Source organism: Schistosoma haematobium, chromosome ZW, assembly GCF_000699445.3.
Source record: "Schistosoma haematobium chromosome ZW, whole genome shotgun sequence".
Lineage (NCBI taxonomy): Eukaryota > Metazoa > Platyhelminthes > Trematoda > Strigeidida > Schistosomatidae > Schistosoma > Schistosoma haematobium.
Window position 1 is genome coordinate 10,558,392 of NC_067195.1, and position 22,284 is coordinate 10,580,675.

The following is a 22,284-nucleotide window of genomic DNA, read 5'->3' on the forward strand; positions in this document are numbered from 1 at the left end:
TAAGATGTTCGCTTTTTTTCAATGTGTCGACCTATCTGATAATATGGAACTTAGAGGAAAAGGAAAATGGACTGCAACATGGTTTCTTTTCGACACAATTCAATCGATCTACAAGTGTTAACGACTTTGTTTCATGAGGACTTGTATAGCTACATGGTAAATTATGTGACAGACTAAAGTCAACTGCAAAACCTATTGAGAGTGACAGATGATAGAATAGTTGTGACAGTATTATTTTAAAGCAATAGTCCTAATCGAGAATGAAGGTAGAATTTTGACGTTTACTAATCTCCATTCTATAACATTCATTATAAATGAGACAGCAGACTGTGTCACAGGAAGATTGCTTTCTAGTACAGAAATATTACACTTCACATATTACAATTTGTGACTGAAACTTAGAGGAATTCATTGATTTGATATGAATGAATGGACTGTGAAAACATATGGACGTTGCCGAAACAAGATCAATCTTAAGATAAAATTATCTGAAATGTAATTCATTATTATTGATTACAGATTGTTAAGAAAATTTAGCATTTCTTCCAAACTATTTATTTCAAAATGGATATTTCATTCAATGGTTTGGTCAACACAAAATAGGCTAAACTCACTGAAGTTATATTAAGCATGGCAAATTAGTCTTAAATAACTATTTAAATCTGCCTACTCTGTGTATATTTATATTTATTCAAATATGATCCACAGAAAACATTGAACACACTGACACATGGAGACAATGAACCTACTAAGCCAAACATCTTAAAACAATGTCATTAAAATTGGACAATTTAATGACTGACGAATATTTCAAAAAAGACCCACTTATTCTTCAAATTAGACTCTGTAATACTTCAGATTTTCTGCAAATTGTTTTCTAAACATTTTAAACTTGATGGTTGAGAAAGCATATAATTTATGGGTTTATATAAATATTTGTTTAATGCTACAGTGCGTGTTACACCAACATTATTAAACCACATAAACGTACCTCTTCAGACAGTAACTGCTTCGTGAAAAATTTGCCATCACCCTACTTTTGTTATCTTGTTGATAAGCCAAATTTTATTAGGCATGGTATTTCAGTTTATCGAACTGTGCTAAGATTTAATAATCGATCCAAGTTATGATACTCGTTTTTAGAAAATACTCTACTTTTATTCATAAAACTTGTTGGACCCCTTTTGTTGGCATTAAGAATGGCATTTGTTGATTCTTTGTCTTGATATATGTAGCCATTTATAAACACCAACACTGTGGTACGGGTACATCTTTTTGACGAATCGCAATTAGTACAAAATTCACGTCCTGGATTTTGTTACCAGTCACCATCTGATTCTGTTCAAGACAACCTACTCTTGTTAAGAAATGCCCGAAATAAAACAGTGTCTACTTACGTGCAAATATTTTACTTCCGACAGTCGTAACTAAAAAAATGTATATTATTAATTTTGAAAGATGAAGGAAAACAGTTTTCATGTTGATTTCTAGTGTCAGTTACTATATTAGGCTGACAAAGCTTATTCTAACTTTCGAACAGACCAGTTTATTCATTATTCTTGAATCATGTTTTGACCTTGTTGATTATTCACTTATCAACATTGACTGTTTTTATATGAGCGTATATGTATGTACTTCTTTTCCTACTCATCAGATGTCTGTAGCTTATTTATGTAGGGTTATAATTACTGAATAACGATTGGCTAAATCGTGTTGACTTGCATGCCTTCTTCCACGCGCGTCATTTCGCTTCGCTCTATCTTCTTCGGTTCGTTTCATTAAGATTCTCCGATTTTCTGTTCCGATCAAGGTGTGTACAAAATATGCGTATTCGAGCATCCATTCTCGTACTTGACTTATTTAATCCCGTTATTTAACAACGCGAGTTAAGTCGATGGGTTTTTACAAGGATTGATGATTTGTATATTATCAATAACGGTCGAGAAACTCCACAAGTCTCCAATATACTAATAATAATTGTGATCTCACTAGTGACTCATTTCAAGCGGTAATCCTTAGAGTATCACTAATAAGCCATGATAAGTAGAATCCACAAATGTCAAAAGCAAAGTAACTACCTACCAATGACATTGAAAAGTCGTTGCTCAATGTAGCGAAAGGACTAAAATTAGCAGTTTGGGTTACTGGATGATTGATTAGTGGTCTAAGGATTCAGCGCAGGCTGTTAGATAGAATGTTCCTGATTTCTTTCATAAGTGGGTTTGTGAATGTTGGCGCTGACACAAAGCAGCCATCCAGTGCTTCTTGGATTTCATTGGTCATCTAAGTCCAGTGCATGACGTGAAGTATAAAATTCAACAAGTTTCACAAACACTCTATGTGCTAGTGATGTTAACGCCATAAATAAATCTTCTCTTTACGAACTGAATTGAAGATACCTCTTTTCTTTAAGTTTCTCTACAGAAAAAGAAATTGTCATGTATATTCAACAACTTCATACATATAAGTCTTTTAAAATATAGGATCAGATAATTGTACATTCTAATCAAGTCAAATGGATGATTAGTTTAACAAATCCAACTCAGTTTCTTAAAATATGCTGTCATTTATCTTAGTCATACAATTATGTAATGTTTAGTAGTGAGGTAATGTAGATAGTTCAATCTGTTATTGTTATTACTATAATAACCAATATTATACAATGTTTCAGTATGTATTGCTTCAGTGTAATATATCGTTTTTGTGAATTCAATATGACTTTTTATTTGCCTTATTTTAGTTCTAAATTTTGTTAACTAACAAAATGTGTAAATGAGTTCATAAATGTTGAAAGAAGTCTTTTTATACCAATAATGCTTGTCCTCTTTCTTGTGTCAAGCTATATTAAGTTTCAACTACAGACATGGCACAGTATTCTATCCTGAAGTTTCTACGGTATTTTCTAAAGAATAGTAATTTCTGTTATAATAATTAGTATTATAAAAATGTTCGATCTGTCTACATTATATTATGATAGTTTTCGTCAAGAATTGGTATTGCCTCAAGTATCATTAAAAAACTAGGAATGACTGATTTGCGGTTATTCAAGAGCTTACACTTAACACCTATCAGTGATCAAGCACATGAAGTTTGTTATTTCAAGTGAGCATATTAGGCGGTTGAATTTGAACCCAATATTGTGGAACTGTTATTCATTGTTTAAAGTGATGACTCGTTTGCCTCTGATATGATTGCTTTTATCCAAAATAATGTATTTCAATAAATAAAATTATTGACACATAGTACACCATTATATACATTCAATTATAAGTGTATTATTACGACTTATCAGATCACTGTCAAGCATCCACAATAAACAATCGCATTCAATCGTATGACTCATATTCACTACTCTTAGTGAAGATCAAACTCATCGAATCTTTTGATTCAAGTATACCGAACCAAATATTCTATATGAATTTGTATTCAAGTTTCTGATAAATAGTCCGTTTCTTCCATAAAATGATATAACTTAAAACTCATACATCACAGTTGATATTCAACTGTTACACTGTTATACGTTTCTTCTATATTAAGTTAATTTATTTGATTTTTGTTTTGTACTAGGTATACACTAACTGAGCTCTGTGATACTGAACTTGAATATTCCAGAGCACTGAAACAATTGTCTGATATATTAGATTCATTAAATGGCAAAATTATTTTGAACTACTCAGATAATTCAGAGAAAATTCTAGATTATCCTAAACCAATTAGTGATAATATTAAAGGTCTTCAAGATACTCTGAAAAGAATTATTCAATTTTGTGGGTGAGTTCATCATATAATTCCTATAACAATAATAATAATAAGAATAATTTATTTTAAATTTGTTATTCATTCATTCTTGTATAATAATAAATAATTGTTATTAGCTGAGTAGTCACTAATGTCATGTTTGTTTGATCCTTTAGGCTGATCGCAACTTACTGATCAAATCCATAATGTTTAATAGCCATTACACCCAGAGTGAGCTAAGTTTAAATGTTAGTTGGTTAGAAGAAATAACACCATTCCCTGGACTTGAGTTCTGTTCTGGTTAGTACTCGTAGTAATAGATAAATTTAGTTAGGACCAGAATAGCTGATTGATAACCTCCTTGACAATCGCAGTAGATGACGTGGGTTCGAACAAATGGCGACTGTTTCACGGTTCTAGATCCACCTTACTGACAAGTGAAATCAATCATAAACGTAAATCTACAGCAACCCATAAACAACTTTTATTCAACTTGCATCAGAAGACAGTTCACGTGACTATAAGTCACTTCGACTAATGACTACATTCCAGCTCAGTTAATAGAACTTGATCAGTGCTAGGATCTAAACAAACATAGCATTGACCACTAAATGTATCTCGCTACTACAGGAGGTTATTTGCATCTCGAATAGACTGACAATAATGTCTTGTTCTTGTCCTCCGAAAGTTGTTGATTTGTGATACTCTGGAGCAATCAGACATAAACTAAATGAAATGTGATAGATACTGATGGACGCACATTATGGATAGAAATTTGGCTTAACTTTCTGAAAAAACGAATATAAGCTATCGATAGATAATATGGTTTAATTTTCTGAGGGAAACAGTTATATGTATATATAAATAATTGATGCATGTATTTTCAAGTCAGGTCTTTTCAACTAAATCTCAGCTTCCATACTCAATTACCTGATTGAACTCGCGTGATAGTAAGTTTGTATTATAATTTCAAACTCGTACAACTACAGAGCGTAAAAAGTCGCATTTTGACTGTTTTAACGAACGTGACTTTCCTGTTGAATTAAAATATAAATTAATGCAGTTCATAAGTACTTTAAGGAATGCTTCAAAGTCACTTTAAGTCGTAATGTTTGCCGGTTGAATATAGTTGTATACAATAATCTAATCATATTTTTATTTTCCATATAGTTTTTCATTGATGAGTGACAGTAATGTGAAGCTAATTTATTTTACTTCAGGGAATAGACATTTTCAATAATCATTTAAAAGTGTGAAACGTAAGAACATTTAAACTTATTGCTTTTTAGTATGATGTATATAAATTCACTTGATTATAGACATTTGTTACGTAACATAGCAAAAATATTAGCCAATTCACAAAAATACATCACGGTTTATATGGTTTCTAGCTTCTTTTTATCATATTCCATTGTTATTTAAAAATTTATGTTTATTTTTTGTCTTTTTATTTGATTCTAGTATGTTCTTGGAAAAATTGCCTTTGTACTCATCTGATCCAGGAAAATCTGCTGAATCTTTTACAAAAACTGTGAGTTACTTAAAAAACAAAGTGTAAATAAACGTTAAGTTTGAACATGAATGGTTGCTAACAGTTGATGGATTACTGTACACTAGGAAGAAGAGGGAAACAATGTTTGTTTTTCCAAATTGAAAACCCTACACAGGAATGTAATAAATAACTTTCATTATCATTAGTTTACAATAATATTTTATATGTTTTATAAGTTTGATACAGTCAGATTTACCAATGAAGCTGAAATGAAATCTTCACGTTGAGGAGCGACTAGGAAAATGGGAAGGCACTATAAATATATTTACTAATCCATAGGAGAACTAACTTGTTACAGTTGTTTAATGAAGCGGAGATAAAATGCTGACTGGATGGATATTAAATAATAAGTCAGGATCTGTAAAAGAAACAGTAGTGAAATATAATCTGAAGAAGAACCAATCGTAGTCAAGAATGTGACTTTTAAGTTTTACTCTAAATTCAAATCACATATATTTCAAGCGATTCAAAACACAGAGGAAAAATAATTTTTACATTTGTAGAGTAAAAATGATAGTGTAGTGAACAAGAACACGAGTGGGGACAATCGAAAATTACAGAGTGTCTCACTAAAATCTGCGAACCATATAGTAAATCGTTAATTTGCAAAATATCAATCTATCATACCAAACTTGACTGTTCCTATTGCAAACATCCATCCATTGTCCCAGATTTCATTGTTCATGCGTTTTCATACCGATTGCATTTCTTTCCCTTTTCTCATTGAACTTCTACTGAAATACATGCTATGTCTGACCACCGTTATATACTACTTGTATGGATATAAGTAACCTACACAACAATTGTATTAAGTGTATCAGATCCTAAATTGTGTACCTTTGGGTTGTATATAACAGGTAAATCAATATGTTGCCTGGACTAAACTCAGAACAAACCATAACCTGGTTCCACTAAATTTTATGAACAAACTAAACAGATAGCACCTATTGTATTTTTAAGTGTAATTTATTCGTTCATACAGCTATAAAGTCTTTTATACTGTACCTAATACCAGTACCTTATTAGAACCCTAACCCTAGGAGCAATATAAGGACTCATAAGAATTTTTTCAGTTTTTTCAAGGGTTCGAGAATATGGCCAATCTACTTTCATTGGGATGAATGAATACTTAACCGTTTTTCCTATTTAAAGGCAGAGTAACCTTTAGAAAACTTTAATAAATTTAATAACAACGTAAAATCGGTTCATACTTTCTAATTGTATTGTTGTATTTTTCATATAGTAACCATTTGTCACAAATGATTGATCACTGCGTGATCAGTGTCATGTGTGTCAAGTCCTTCTTAGCGCAGATCGAATTTTATCGACCAAGTTGCAATGTGGCCACTAGTTTGGGTGACTCGACATTGCGTGCACTATGCTGGGATTGGGGGTAGTCAACAGGAAACCTTGGACCCGCGTTTCATGCTACTTGGCACTCGTCAGTAAGATGTACCTGTAATCTTGAGGGAACTGGCGCTCTCTGACCGATCTCAGTCCTACAGGAGGTCAGTCGCGGCCCGGATAGCCCAGCGGTAACGTCTCTGACTGTGAAGCTGGGTGACACGAGATCGAATCCGCCAGGGAGCACCAGTTCCCTCAAGATTACAGGTACACCTTGCTGACGAGTGCCAAGTAGCACGAAACCCGGGTCCAGGGTTTCCTGTTGACTACCTCCAACCACCATCTAATCTCAATACATAGTGCCCGCAGTGCCGAGTCACCTAGACTGGTGGCCACATTGCAACATGATCGATAGCATTCGATCTGCACTAATAAGGACTAGACAAGCATGAGATTGATCACCACCCAGTGATCAATCAATTGTGATTACATCTCAGTCCTACAGGAGGTTAGTCACGGCTCGGATAGCTCAGTGGTAACGTCTCTGACTGTGAAGCTGGGTGACACGAGATCGAATCCGCCAGGGAGCACCAGTTCCCTCAAGATTACAGGTACGTCTTACTGACGAGTGCCAAGTAGCACGAAACCCGGGTCCAAGATTTCCTGTCTACTACTTCTAACCACCATCTAAGTAACCATTTGTAAAAGCTGTTTTCTGATTGGCTAAAAACAATATAAGTACTAGGTAAGGAATTCGAATCAAAACAATTCATTTTAATAGCATCTTTTAGTTTCAAAAATATTAGGTACATTTTGAACATAATATACTATAATCTGACTTTTTATATGGCTAAAAATAAATTTAGACGTATTTAGAGTTATACAACATAGTTTACTTCTCCAGATAATTCCTTATTATCATCTGTGAAAGACAGAACAACAGTCTTTATTCCACCGCTAACTATCATACATCTTTATTTACCATGATACGATTCAATGTCAAGTTTGACAAAACATCTATATATCTGAAGTTAATTTAAATATTTATTACTATGGTGTAATAAACATTGAAGGAAAACTAAACTAACTCAGGAAAATTCTGGAAAATGCTTCAAAAAAATTCTAAATCATCATTTAATGTAAATTTAATAATTGAATTCATGAGTTAATTTAAGTGAATTTCGAATTCACCCCATTGCACAAGCAAGTGGCTATCAGGACTCAGTAGCTAAGTGGATAACGCGATGGCGTTTGAAGTGAACGGTACTGGGTTTGGCTGCTACTGTGATCATCAACTCCGGGATGTAGGTACATCCAGCTGACGAGTCACACATAAGACGAAACTCGCTTTTTCCTGGATTCCACTGCTAACCACTATCCATCTTTGTTTAAAAAGCTTGTGACTCAAGGCTATATCGAGGCAATCCACACGGGATGCACATATGTCAACATGAGACTGATCAACCGCAGTCCTAAATAACAATGGAAAGATACAAGTAAAACAATATCAAGGGAATCTACCTTGATTAGATACATATAAATAACGATGAAATATAATTCATTGCCATGGTACATATATTTGTGAATATACTGAGTCAATAGAGTAAATAAATCTAAGTTTGAAGATAAATGTAAATTCTTAATATAAATCGTTTAGTTTAGATTAATGAATGGGATAGGATTTATAATATTTATTGTATAGACATAAATCTAATAATAGTAATATATAAAGTGTTTCATTTAACACTATAAACTGATAAACTGTCTCCTATTAAGACTAAACTTAGATATAAACTGTCAAATATAATGTGAGAAAACAACCTGAACAATATGAATATAGCAATTTATGTAAAACATGAGTCCTTTAATAGGAAATGAATAAAAACTGGTAATATTTTATGAACTGTAAGGAATAAATTTCCCTGTTGTTAATATTTCAGATGTTATATCTTTTACGGTTACATCTATACACTAATTAACTGACTTGTATTTGGGACCAAAGACCGGAATCCTACGATCTGTAGTGAAAACACAGAAACTTGTGATATGGATTTATTTAATCCCAAACATAAATCAAAATAATGTATGAATATACTATACTTGTTATATGATTTATTTACAGTCAAACTTGGAGTCCGATTTGTAGTTTGAAATGATTTGTACTTAACATCAATCATTCGATAGCTTACTATGTGAACACATTTACAATGTCATACAAATCCCCATCTATAACCAACAAATATAACGATTGACTAAGTCATATAATTACTAATTCTCAGTATGTGATTCTATGTCATTGACCATTGGAAAAAATCCAGTTTTATGTCATTGGAATTCCAGTCAATGAAGTCATTTAATAGTTAAGTTAATGAGTCAATTGAAGCTAGACCACCATGAAAAACCTGGAAGAACTGAATGAAAGTTTCATTCTAGTATAGGACTCCTCATTAGTGCACTGATAATCATTATCCATCTTTACTTATAACTGATGAACTTTATCTATAAAACATGTAGTTAATGCAAATTTTTACGCAATAAAGTTTAAACAAACAAACAAAGAACAGCAACAACAAAAACACTCCTATAGATTCTTCATATCATTTATATTCTATTCAGTCAAAATGAATGCAAACAACTAAAATCTGGTAATATAGAAATATACCTCATAATGTAGTGATTTCATCTTTAACCATAATTTTAATTTACAATCCCATTTTTATTCTCTTGTTTCACTTAATGATGGTTTCTGGGTTTTTTTCCTAAAACATATTTCTTCATTCATAATCTAGTTGTAGAAATAATTCTACAGTAATTTCCATTCACGTTTTTCTCTATGTGTGTGTGTGCAGTAATTCATTATATTCTAATAGGAAGGGAAAATAAAAAAATGGAGAGAAAACTGCTCGGTCATAAATAATCAAACAAGTGAATCACCATTACAATTATATTTGTGTTTTGAAAAAAAGTAAAAAGAAAATATCAGTTTAACCTTGAAACAATACAAGAATATGGAATTTTGTACACAATTTTTATATTGTGTTAGTAAACTATGTTTTATGGATTATTTACGTATTTCACTGGTTGAAATCATCATTCAATCGAAGCTAGGCTACCATGGAAAACCTGGAAGCGCTGGACAGCCGTTTCGTCCTAGTATGGGACTTCTCAGCAGTGCGCATCCACTATCCCGTCCCCCGCGAGATTCAAACCCAGGACCTATCAGTCTCGCGCCAGGCACTTAACCACTAGACCACTGAGCCGGCATCCAACAATTTTAAAGTCTAACATCGACCAATCTACGAAGTTGCGCCATCGTACACTATTGTCTTCAGTGAGTTGATATCTCACAACAGACCTGGTTGAACTCCACTAAGACGAAACGGTCGTCCAGTGCTTTTAGGTTCTCCATGATGGTCTAGCTTCAAATGACTCATGATCTCAACCATTGAAAAAAAATAATTCATGTTCACGTACAAATCAATATTCAAAAAAATACAAAGAAAACATACAATGAAATGAATTTATTAAGACCTTGTTATCATGGCATTTATTTAACCTTGAAAATTATATGATTGATAATTTGTTAGTGTTTCTTTTGGTTTCTTCTTTTAAATTTTTTGTCTTTACTACATTGTAACATTTTCTTTCGACATTTTCATCTATCATTCATAGTTGAAAAAATAAAAAAACTTTTTTCATTCCCTTTTTGAAGAAAATAAAAATAATTCGATTTATGTTTATAGATTATTAGATAATTAAGCAGAATGTATTCAGATTATGTAATAGTCAACTAAGGCAAATTCCTCAATTGTAAAAAGTTACATTTATTCATGTAAGAAAATGAAAAGATTGATTTGGTTATTGTATATAGTAGTGTATAGTAGACTATTTGATATCATGCTGATAATGCGTAAATTAAGGTCATTTTTGTATTTTTAAAAACGAATGTTCTTTTCAATACTTTTCGTTTGTATACTTATGTCGTAATATGATGAGAATTTTTGATTGAGGTCATGAACCCATTGATGTTAGACCACGGCGGGAAACCTGCAAGCGCTGGTTGGCCGTTTCGTTCTATTGTTGGACTCCTTAGCAGTGCGCATTCACGACCTGCCCCCCACGAGATTCGAGTCCCACAATAGGACGAAACGGCCGTCCAGTGCTTCTAGGTTTTCCATGGTGGTCTAGCTTCAACTGACTCATGATCCTAACCATTGAAAAGGATATTTGTTTAATATATAACCAGTTATTAAGGTAGTGATTTCATGGTAGTCGAGCTTCAACTGACTCATGATTTTAACCATTGAAATTACTATAATATCCACAAAACCCATCTGATATAAATCTATAGTTCTCAATAATTCTTCATATAACTTCAATTCTAGAAAAATTTGAACAAACATTCACAAAACCTATTCGTAATTGAATTCATAAAGGATGATGTGATCAGTTTAAATAGAATAATCGATTAGAATCTGTTCTAATTTGATTGAAATTTCAATTATAGACTTCAATTCAATGAGAATTAGGAAATTAAGTTATCGAATAGTTCATTGGCGAGTGCTCGTTTATTTATGGATTTAGTTTTAATGCTTGGATTACAGCTATTTAAAATAGTTGTTTTGAATTACTTATATTCTTTGTTTGGTATCAGAATGAGATATTTTTATTGATGAATTAAGTTTTCAAACTGAAGTTTTGTATTTAGTTGATTGACAATTACTGACATTTTAAAGAAAATAAAGCCTAAAGATGTAGTGTCGGTTATTATGTTAAATCTATATACCTTATTCTAGCTTTCTAACAGGTCAATCTATTCATTCTACTTGAGTCACATTTTGACCTTGGTAATTATTCGCTTATTACTCATGACTGTTTTTATATGAGCTTATGTCTGTGTGTACTTATTATCCTACTCACCACATGTATGTAGCTTATTTTTGTGTGACTATAAATATTGATTAACGCTTGACTGAATGGAGTTGGCTTACACGCATTCTCCCACTGTGCGTCATTTCGCTTCGCTCTCTTCCCTATGTTTCATTCTCTGATTGCCAGTAAAAAGATTTGAATTATAATCAGAAACTTGTTGTGATTTATAAAATAGGTTTGGTTATAAAATACGAATGCATTTTGTTGATCGCAATCCAACAAAAAATGTTATTTTTCCTCTCTTGACCTTCTAGGATCAATAAACTTATTCTATTCTAGTTTTTGTTGCAGCATATTTATTAAATTTGACGTATAAAAATTAAAATTGCACATTCTTACTACTTAAATTAATCATAAAGTCAAAAAGTTTCTATTGTTGAAAGAAACACTTGTAAATGGCTTTTGATTCTAATATTTATTCATATATATATCGAGGGACTTCGGTGGTTACACTTATGTTTAAACTCCAACTAACATTATCAAGATGATGGCTAAAATACTCCAGCTAGATACTTTCAAAATGTGTTATAACAAATGAGCTACTAAAACAACTAAAAAGTAGTATATATTTGTTTGCGAAAGTTTTGTAACACTTGAAACTTGTTTTGAATAAAACATGGGTAGGTAGAACGAAAAACATAAAACACTTCCATAACATAAAGAAGTTAATTATTAGTGAAAGTTGATTGCATAAACACTCTACTATAAATAAAACCATACTATTCCATTTGGTTGTCAATAGAGTTTTAAGAACATGTACATCGTTTATCTATCTAATTGTCGGTTGAAGAGGTTAATTCAGTGGACTATGTACATGATTAAAATATTATAAAATGATCCTTGTCCAACTAATCACTGACAGCTTCAATTAAAAATACAGTTTCCTCTACAGTTAGAATGTGATTTTCGGGAGCCTTGAAAATGTCGACTGTTATATAGATTTATTCGATATTACTTTCACCCATCATTAATTGTCAATACTATGAAATATAATACAACTTAAACAGTTCTTGACAGCTTCTAATAAATGCATATATATATATACATGTTTGGCATACTTTTTGTTATATCCTACACAGGTACACGAATAAATACTGGCTAGTAGAATTATCAAAGAATGTGAGTAATTAAAAATGGTTAACATTAACCAAGGCGTTCATCTATCAGAATACTTTATGCAGATTAATTGATGAATTTCATCTTTATGACTTATTCCTTCATGGTTATATTTTATTTTTTATCAATAATTTCCAAATAATGATAAATAGTTTTATCATAATTAAATCATCGCTCAATAGATAAACTATATTAGGTTGAACTTGCATTATAATGACAACAATACCCATTCATTATTCATCTTAATATTATTTTAGATTGATATTACGTAATATAACAAGGTAATAACAACAAGATTGTAAAACATATCTTACCTCATAGTAAGAGTAGTTAGTATAAAGATACATTCAAATATTTCAAGTTATTCTATAATAATCCAATAAAAATTAATTTAAACAGTTGAGATCATGAGTCAATTGAAGCTAGACTAACATGGAAAACCTGGTTTCGAATCCCGCAAGGCGGGGTCGTAGATGCGCACTGCTAAGGAGTCCCACAATAGGACGAAACGGCCATCCAGTGCTTCCTGGTTTTCCATGGTGGTCTAGCTTCAATTGACTCATGATCTCAACTGTTTAAATTACTACAATCTCCACAAAACCCCTTCTGAAAACTAATTTCTCATTAAATTTTTTTTTCGTTTTTTTTCTTTTTGTTTTAATCACCATCTAGCCCGAACGTTGGTATGATTATACATTATTCTTTATACATTCGGATTGTTTAATAAATCATCTTACACAAATCATTTCAAATGATATTGAAATATCATTTAGTCTTTCTATTACAGATTCTATGCAAAAATCAACAATTTTAATAAATGATCAAATGGATACATCCATAACAACTAATCAATGTAATAATAATATTTCTCTAAGAAATTTTTTAGATTTTTTAAATATACCAAGAAAACGACTAAATGTATATAATGGATTATTAAAAGATATAACAAGATATATTGCCTATGATAATACATTAATTAATAATCTTGAATTAGCCATGATTTATATAAGTAGAGTACAAAGATGTTCAGAGGAATTTATATATTTTTGGTCAAAAGTTGATATAAATTTCAATCAAATATTTAATATAGAAAAATTAGATGAGAATAGATTATTATTATTATTTGATGAATGTATACCACCGCCAATTATACGAATAGTAAGTTATATTGATTAAATGAATTAAAGTATTTAAAGAAAATTAATGAAAATTTATTCAATTTTAATGAAGTGAACATTTACTTAAATATGTTAAGATTACAGGTACATCAAACTGACGAGTTACGAAATAGGATGCAACGCGCGTTCTTCATTCCACTGCTAGCCACTATCCATCTTCGCCTAGAATGCTTGTGAATCAAGGCAATATCGAGGCAATACACACAGTATGTACATATGTCAATAAGACTGATCAACTGAGATCCTAAATAACAATGGGAAGATACAAGTAAAACAATACTAAGTGAATTTCAACTTCATCCCATCGTATAAGCAAGTGACTGTGAGGACTCAGTAGCTAAGCGGATAAAACGATGGAGTTTGAAGCGAACGGTACTGGGTTTAAGTGCCACAATGAACATCAACTCTGGGATGCAGGTACACCCAGTTAACGAGTCCCAAATAGCACGAAACACGCGTCCTTTATTCCACTGTTAACCAATATCCATATTTGCTAAGAATGTATTGGACGGTGTATACAATTATAAATATAAGGGTTTGCATTCACGGAAAATAATATGTTTAACATACAATTCAAACAATATTATGTTTTTATCTCAAGCTACTCTAACCAGATTTAATGGTTTTTAACATAGTTGGTGAAGACAAATTTAGTTAATGAATAATGCATTTTACTGATAACGTGGAAAGATTGGAAATATGTTTTTAAGGAGTAAAATTCATTCAAAGTGAAAATGATCTCCATAAATAGTCAGGTTGAAAAAATAGGGATTTTAGAGGGTTGAGTTTTATTTATCAGTATAGTAACAAGATTTGATTTTAATATGTGTGTAAGCATGTGCATTAAACAGATAAAATATAAGGGATTTATAATGACCGGATGTTGTTTATTTAGCTTATCATGAACTTCATCCACGTTCCAGACCTTAAAGGAGAATTTTTATATAGAACTTTAGAGTCTCCCATATAATAATCTGGAACTTACGGATTCATATTTTCCAAACTAAATTAATTCTTCTCATGCCAATACTAAAACTGGTGAGTTGTACAACTGATTCTAAAAGTAATCTTGAAAGTATACTATTAAGGTGTTTCAAACTAGAATTTTCGATGATCTCTGGTTTTTGATAGTTCTACAACTAAACTCATTTCATCATTAAACCATTCATATACTGTAGAACTTTCCCAAAATTACTCTACTGGAAATATCTTTCAACTACATGTTCTAATGTATTGTATAGTCATAATAATCTCACCAACTCTTAACTGTCTACATCTTTGCTTTCTTTCTTTCTTTCTTTGTTCTATATATTAACATTTTCTTTAAAAAAAGACGGATATTAAAATCGGTCAACATAAAAGTATTCAACTAGATCAAAACGAAATGAGAATGGAAAGATTAATTCTTCTACCTGATCATTTATTATCACTTAAAAAAGCCAATGAAAATAATTCAGTTTATTGTTGGAAAGTGAATAGAATAATTAATGTAAGTCCAAATATAAATTATATGACATTCTATATTTATTGATGTAATTCATAATGAATTCACAGTTGAATCCATGAGTCAATTGAAGCTGGACCAGCATGGAGAACCTGAAAGCAGTGGATGGCAATTTCGTCCTATTGTGGGACTCCTCAACAGGGCATGTTCACGATCTCGCTTCGCCGGACTTGTCAGTGTCGCGCGCGATCGCTTAACCACTAAACCACTGAGCCGGCATCCAACGGTATTAATGCCTAAGTTCAACCAATCCACGATAGGTCCTGGGTTCGAACCTCACGAGGCGGGATCATAGTTGCTCACAGCTGGGAACTCTCACACTAGGACGAAACGGCCGTCCAGGATTTCTAAGTTTTCCATAGTGGTCTAGCTTCAAATGACTTATGAATTTAACTATTTATCTACTATTATATCCACAATAATGATTCCTTCATGTCTTTTTTCTAGTCAAAGTATTTTAGATATTTTGATAGTTTCCTTAGCCTTTGTATTTTATTATAAATAAAATATACGATTGGGCTAAGTGATTATATTTGAAGGTATATGTTTATTTCTTGAAATGAAATCCGATGTAAGATGTTAAATCAAGATTGAAATTCAACTTTAGTGATTTTGAATGTAACTCTTTTATTGTCATATAGTGAATTTAAACTTTCATAGATAGAGATGGTAACTCACTGAAGACAATGGTGGATTTGTCGCTCAATTTCGTGGACTAGTTGAAGTTGGACATGAACACCGTTGGATGCTGGCAGACTCAATGGTCTAGTGGTTAAGTGCTCGCTCGCGAAACCAGTAGGTCCTGGGTTCGAATCTCGCAGGGGGCGAGGTCGTGGATGCGCACTGCTGAGGAGTCCCACAATAGGACGAAACGGCCATTCAGTGCTTTCAGGTTTTCCATAGTGGTTTAGCTTCAAATGACTCATGATCTTAACCATTGAAATTGCTATAATATCCACAAAACCCATCTGATATCAATACATAAGTGTCAATTGTGAGATAAATAATACCTATGGTTACATCTGTTAGTCACATACTGTCGTGTAAACTGGTTGAAGTTAGATGTGTAAACTGTCGGATTTCAGCTGAGTAGTGTAACTGTTAAACACCTTCTTTTATTGAAAGCATGAAGTGATTAATGTTAGACCACCATGGAAAACTTCTTTACTGTAGGATTATTACTTTTTTATGATCGGCTTGAATGCAACAAGTTCACTTATGAATGTTCTCAACTTAGTGAAGTAGTTAATCAGCTTTTAAATCATAATCACTAAAAAATAGTTTATTGATTTATTTATATATGACTAATAATTCTAACTGTTAATAGGTAGACAGTTCACAAAAGTGCCTTTACTCACAGCACATATCATTTTTTCAATCTCATAGTTAGCATCAAGAGATGATCTTATTTAAACAACTACTAAAAACAAATAAGCACTGAACAGCTTTTTAGTACGGACCTTCTGATCAGTGAACATCCACGACACAACAACAGGGAATAGAACCTTAGGACGTCGATCTCGAGCAAGAACGTTAAAACTTCTGGGCCATTGAGCGGTTATCCAATAGGTTACATGTTCAACTGCAATCATTTTGTAATATATCAGTTTGTTTCAGTGATATTTTATCATTCCATATAAATTTTCTCCAATTAATTGGCTAACAAGCACATCCTGATATATAAATATTTGCTTCTTGTATTATATATATTCAATTTTTCTTAGTTTAAACCTACAATATACACGAAATGCTATCACATGGCCGCTTGCATACAACCACTGTCAGGGAATTCCTACTCACTGCCTTCTTGCACTACGGGTGTTGCTTACGAAATTGAGAGGACGAAAAGCGAATTTCCGGAGCTTAAACCGGGTTGGTGGATATGAAGGATCCACCTAGGGTAGTTGGAAAACCCTCATTCCAAACCAGTGGTGCTCATGGGCTCCAGGATCCTGAGGAAACAAATGAGGCATGAACCACTTGTTGATCACCAGCTACCATGGACCTGCATCTCCTGACGTTGCTCCAGTGCTTTGTGAATTAAACCTTTAAGTTGAAGGCTCCAGATGTGGTCCCCTAAGAAAACCACCCGTTTCGGTTTGGGCATCCGGACGGTATCCCAGCCCTCACATAAATCGAATGATTTATGTGGCGCATATCTATCTGCCGCCTCCTTGTATCAATGTTTATATGTTTGAATAAATAAATAAATAAATGTTTCTAATGAATGTTTTCTGTTGAAAAAAATTTATTGTTTTATCATTCAAAGCTTGATGAACTTCGTATTGGTGAATATGGCAACGATGGAAATGATGAAACATCATTTGAATTATGGAATATATCAGGCGAAGCTCCAATTAAATTAGTTTTTCGTATCACTTGTCCCAATATTATTAGTCGTAATGCATGGGTTGAAGATATAAGATACGCAATCAAAGAAAAACGTGAGTTATTGAACTTCGGCATACAATGCTTAATAAACGAGTCAGTAAATTATGATTTTATCAATTATTTCTACAAAGGATTTGTCATCAAATCTAGTGAATTGGATTACCTTTTTGATTTAGGGTTGATATTCATGGTTGAATTCAGGAAATTAAAAGGTTATGTTGTGCATATGATTATTTTTGTAATTTATGATCAATGTATTATGATTTCGCGTAGAGTCCAGGAGAGCTGGTTCATCTTATTTGGAATCCATCATCTGGACATACTTAAGTGCAACGAGGCATTCCACATAGAGTACATATAATCCAACAAAGACTGATCAAAATTCAGTCAATAATACCAACAATGAGATAACTCAAACATCTAATGTTTAGAAATCATTTATGAATTTCTAGTACTAATTAGGTTGTTACAATATTTGCTTTATTTTCCATTATCATTGGGTTGGCTTTCATTCGATTGTACAAACTATAGTGGATATTCCATGTTTTTAAGTGATATTAGATGGTAACAGTATGCAGTATTGATAGCCTTCAGCAAACCAATCAGAGTTAACTTATATAAAGCCTCATAGATTTTTGTGCGAAATTGAAAGCGCAGTGAAAGATAGCTTGTACGTCATCGTAAACTAAGTGTAAATTGACGATATCTGTATCCTGAAATGCTTAAAATTCATTAAAATATATATCTATAATGAATCTAAATAATGGATACGACATAGTTTCTAAACTAAATTACAAAGGAGTACCTACACCCAAAACAAATTGTATATTAAGTTATTTGATGTGTTCAATTCAACGCATTATCAAGAATGTTTATGTAGTTAAATAATATTCTCCTACTCTAACGATTAACTCTAAACTCATCTTTAGTTTTTTTCCACTTATTATTCAGAAGAATAACAAGGTTTCATTGTAGTGTTAAAGCTGATATCAGTTAATAATCAAACCCTAATCCTAATCCGAAATCTTAACTCATAACTTATGCTAAACTCCTAATTTCTAATTCTAACCCTTTTCATCATAGTTAAAATCAATTAATAAAGAAAACTGTATAGGGTAATCGATTAATCTTACAATTCTAGCCCAACTCCTGATAAGTAAACTTGATATTTCTCTTTAAGTATAATGAATAATTCAATATATTAAAGTTAAATAAATCATATCTTACTATAATTCTATTGTTTTTCATTGTTTATGTTTTAGCATTAAACACTATTGCCTAATAAGTCAGTCAGTGTTATCATTATCGTATAATTATATCACTACAATCATCATAGAGAGTGAAATTAATAAATTTTAATGTAAACTAGAGATTAGATCAGTGTTTATCACTCATTTTTGTCAAGAATAGAGTAACTAGTCTTAAAACAGTAATGTAAATAATGTTATGTAAATGATTACTTACCTACTTACTCCTATTACTCCCAATAGAGCATAGGTCACCGACAAGTCTTCTCAAATCTATTCTGTCCTTGCCCTTCTTTTCTAGTCCTATATAATTCTTGTTTATTCTTCTCATGTCTGCCTCCATTTCTAGGAGTAATGTGTTCTTTAGTATTCCTCTCCTCTGGTCTTGAGGATTCCAAGTGGGGAGTGGCCTTGTGATACAGTTGGGTGCTTTCCTCAATGTGTGTCCTGTCCACTTCCAGCACTTCTCCCTGATTCCTTCCTCCTCTGGGATCTGGTTTGTCCTCTCCCACAGTAGTTTGTTGCTGATAGTGTATGGCAAAGGGGTCGGAATTATTTTGCGTAGACAACTGTTAATAAACACTTGTATCTTCTGGATGATGACTTTCGTGGTTCTTCATCTTTCCACGCTATACAATAGAACTGCCTTGACATTTCTATTGCAAATTCTGACCTTGGTGTTGGTTGATAGTTGTTTTGAGTTCCAGATGTACTTCAATTGTAAATATGCTTCTCTTGCTTCGCCGATTCGCGCCTTCACATCTGCATCAGATTCACCATATTCATCAATGATGCTGCCCAGATATGTAAAGGTTTTTACATCTTCCAAATCTTCTCCGTCAAGTGTCATTCGATTGGTGTATACTGTGTTGTATCGGAGAATTTATGTAAATGATACTTTCATTATAATTCTCATAATCAATCACTTTCTAGTCAGAATAATGGGATGTAATCCAAGATATTGATCAGTAGGCAACTTTAAAAAAAAAACACCACTTTGACTATTTCAGTTAAAGAAATCGAGTAATATCACTAAACTTTATGCAACTGAAATTAGTTTCAAAATAGAATACATAAACCTTTACACTGTGAATAAATTGAATATTAAATAGAAAGTGGAATAGTGTAACTTAACTGAAATTGTCAACACAACGTTCAATACCCATCATCATTGATTAGATTAATATATACATAAATCTTCAGTGCTTACTCATCCTAATTTTTAAATGTTCATAGTAAAGGGTACCTTCCATTTGAATATGATTTATATAAATGTTAATCCTTTTAGTATTTAAGCAATTTATTTCAAATGATATATTACTATTAAGAAATATCGTTAGGAATTGAATATAAATAATAATTAAAACAGTTGTTGTAAGAATCTACTTATTTAAATAAGTTGGGAATGTATTAATTACCAACCTAATGAAAGTCATTATATACTTAGTTAATATATGAACAAAAAAATCCCTTGGTTAATTCAAACTTTACGTTTTTCAATCGTTAATGACTAGATGAACTTATTATTTACAAACTATACAATCCTCATGGTTTACTTGATTAGTATCAATCGTCAGATGATTTAGAATAATCATTGTCATATTATCATGTTCATAATGTTGGTAAAAATAAGCTGGATCAATGTTTAATAGTGGCTATTAAACAATAAGTCAACTATATGGGGTATTTTGTATGATTTTAAGTGATTGACATCAACAGAAAGAAAGCCTAAGAGTTAAGTTACACAATAGAAACAAACGTTAAAGTATATAGAAAATTCGTTATTTTTGTTTAGATTTCAAGTTTTTTGTCTGTTGTAACGGCGAGACTATAATTTATATACGAACCAATCGCGTATAAGATAACAGGTCTCGGATTTTGACGCGAAATTCACCCATCCATTTGGCTAACCAGAGTTTTGGCATTATAGTTAATGTCAGTTCATGATGAAAACCCTAAATCTAATTCCTAGCCCTAACCACCAACTGTTAATCATAATTCGAATTCCTCACACTAGTTTATAACCATCATTAGGTGAACACTCTCAAGGTCACCTTAGCGTCGCTCAAAGGTCGTCCATAAATTATAGTTTCACCGTTGTAACCTATCCACTATTTATTATTCATATATATAAATTGATTTATTGCGACAATCGCATTAATTTTAATTTAATAAACTACTTATATTGGTTTAACTATACCAGCTAATAAAATATCTGCATGAATCCAAAGTTTCTTATCTGCTATATTGAAATATTTTCAATCTATTTTTATGCCATATAAGGATCAAAGAAATAAACATTGTCAATAGTTTCAAAAAGTAAAAATTAATCAGACTATAATATATGGATGGTCTTTGTGGGGTTCCAAATTGACCTTGAAAAAGTTCACCTGCTTAATAAAGTAAAAAAAAGGCTATAAATTAGTGTGAGGAATTATGATTCTGATTTAGAGTTCTTATCACCAACTGACATCAGCTATAATGTCAAAACGATATTTAACCATATGGATGGATGAATTTCATTGCAAAATTCATTAGTTCGTCCATAAATATTTCCCCACCGAATTACTTTTAGATGGGTGCTAGAGGTATTAAATGTACCTTCAGTTTAGCTTGATGATTTACTAAACAACGAATTTTACTTCGCTTCATATATTCTACTTATTTTGTATAGGTTATGCGAAGAGACAAACAATATTTATTTCTTATAAATGCAATTATCTAGTTTACGAATATGAAATCGCTTTAAAGAAAACGGTTTTGGATGATATATTTGCAAGATATAAAACTTTCCAAGTTGATGGTAACTATCGCTATACTGACTTCACCTATCCCTTCAAAGGCTTTGCTACTAGTTCAATACATAAAACCCAATGATCTATTTGAACGTAACTGTGAATTAAATTTTAGTAACAAAATAATCATTTTGTAAGATCTCAATAAGAGCTGACACTGATTAATATGGGTAAACTGGAAATTGCAAGATATCACATAGAATTATATCTTGTTTACTGATTCGTTGAATGTTTATTAGAATGTTTACTCGCTTTTGATTAAAAATAAATAAACAAATATCTATTCAGAGGGGGTTTTCGCGGATATATTAGTAATTTCAATAGTTGAGATCATGAGGCGATTAAAGCTAGACCGCCATAGAAAACCTGGAAGCGTTGGACGGCCGTTTCATCCTATTGTGGGACTGCTCAGCAGTGCGCATTCACGATCCCGCCTCGTAAGATTCAAACCCAGGACATATCGGTTTCACGCATGAACGCTTAAACT

General features: G+C 32.1%; 1 protein-coding gene across 1 annotated transcript in view; it reads left to right on the plus strand.

Moving 5' to 3' along the window:
* The window catches only part of MS3_00010298 (uncharacterized protein), a gene marked incomplete at its 3' end in the record, with an annotated part of 193,824 nt that overhangs the window by 90,028 nt on the left and 81,512 nt on the right, over positions 1-22,284 (plus strand). Inside the window, exons 8-13 of the mRNA XM_051218657.1 lie at positions 3,568-3,771; positions 5,200-5,269; positions 13,355-13,535; positions 13,569-13,840; positions 15,194-15,349; positions 17,634-17,808. Coding sequence (XP_051070355.1) covers positions 3,568-3,771; positions 5,200-5,269; positions 13,355-13,535; positions 13,569-13,840; positions 15,194-15,349; positions 17,634-17,808 — 1,058 coding nt within the window. The remainder of the gene's footprint in view (positions 1-3,567; positions 3,772-5,199; positions 5,270-13,354; positions 13,536-13,568; positions 13,841-15,193; positions 15,350-17,633; positions 17,809-22,284) is intronic.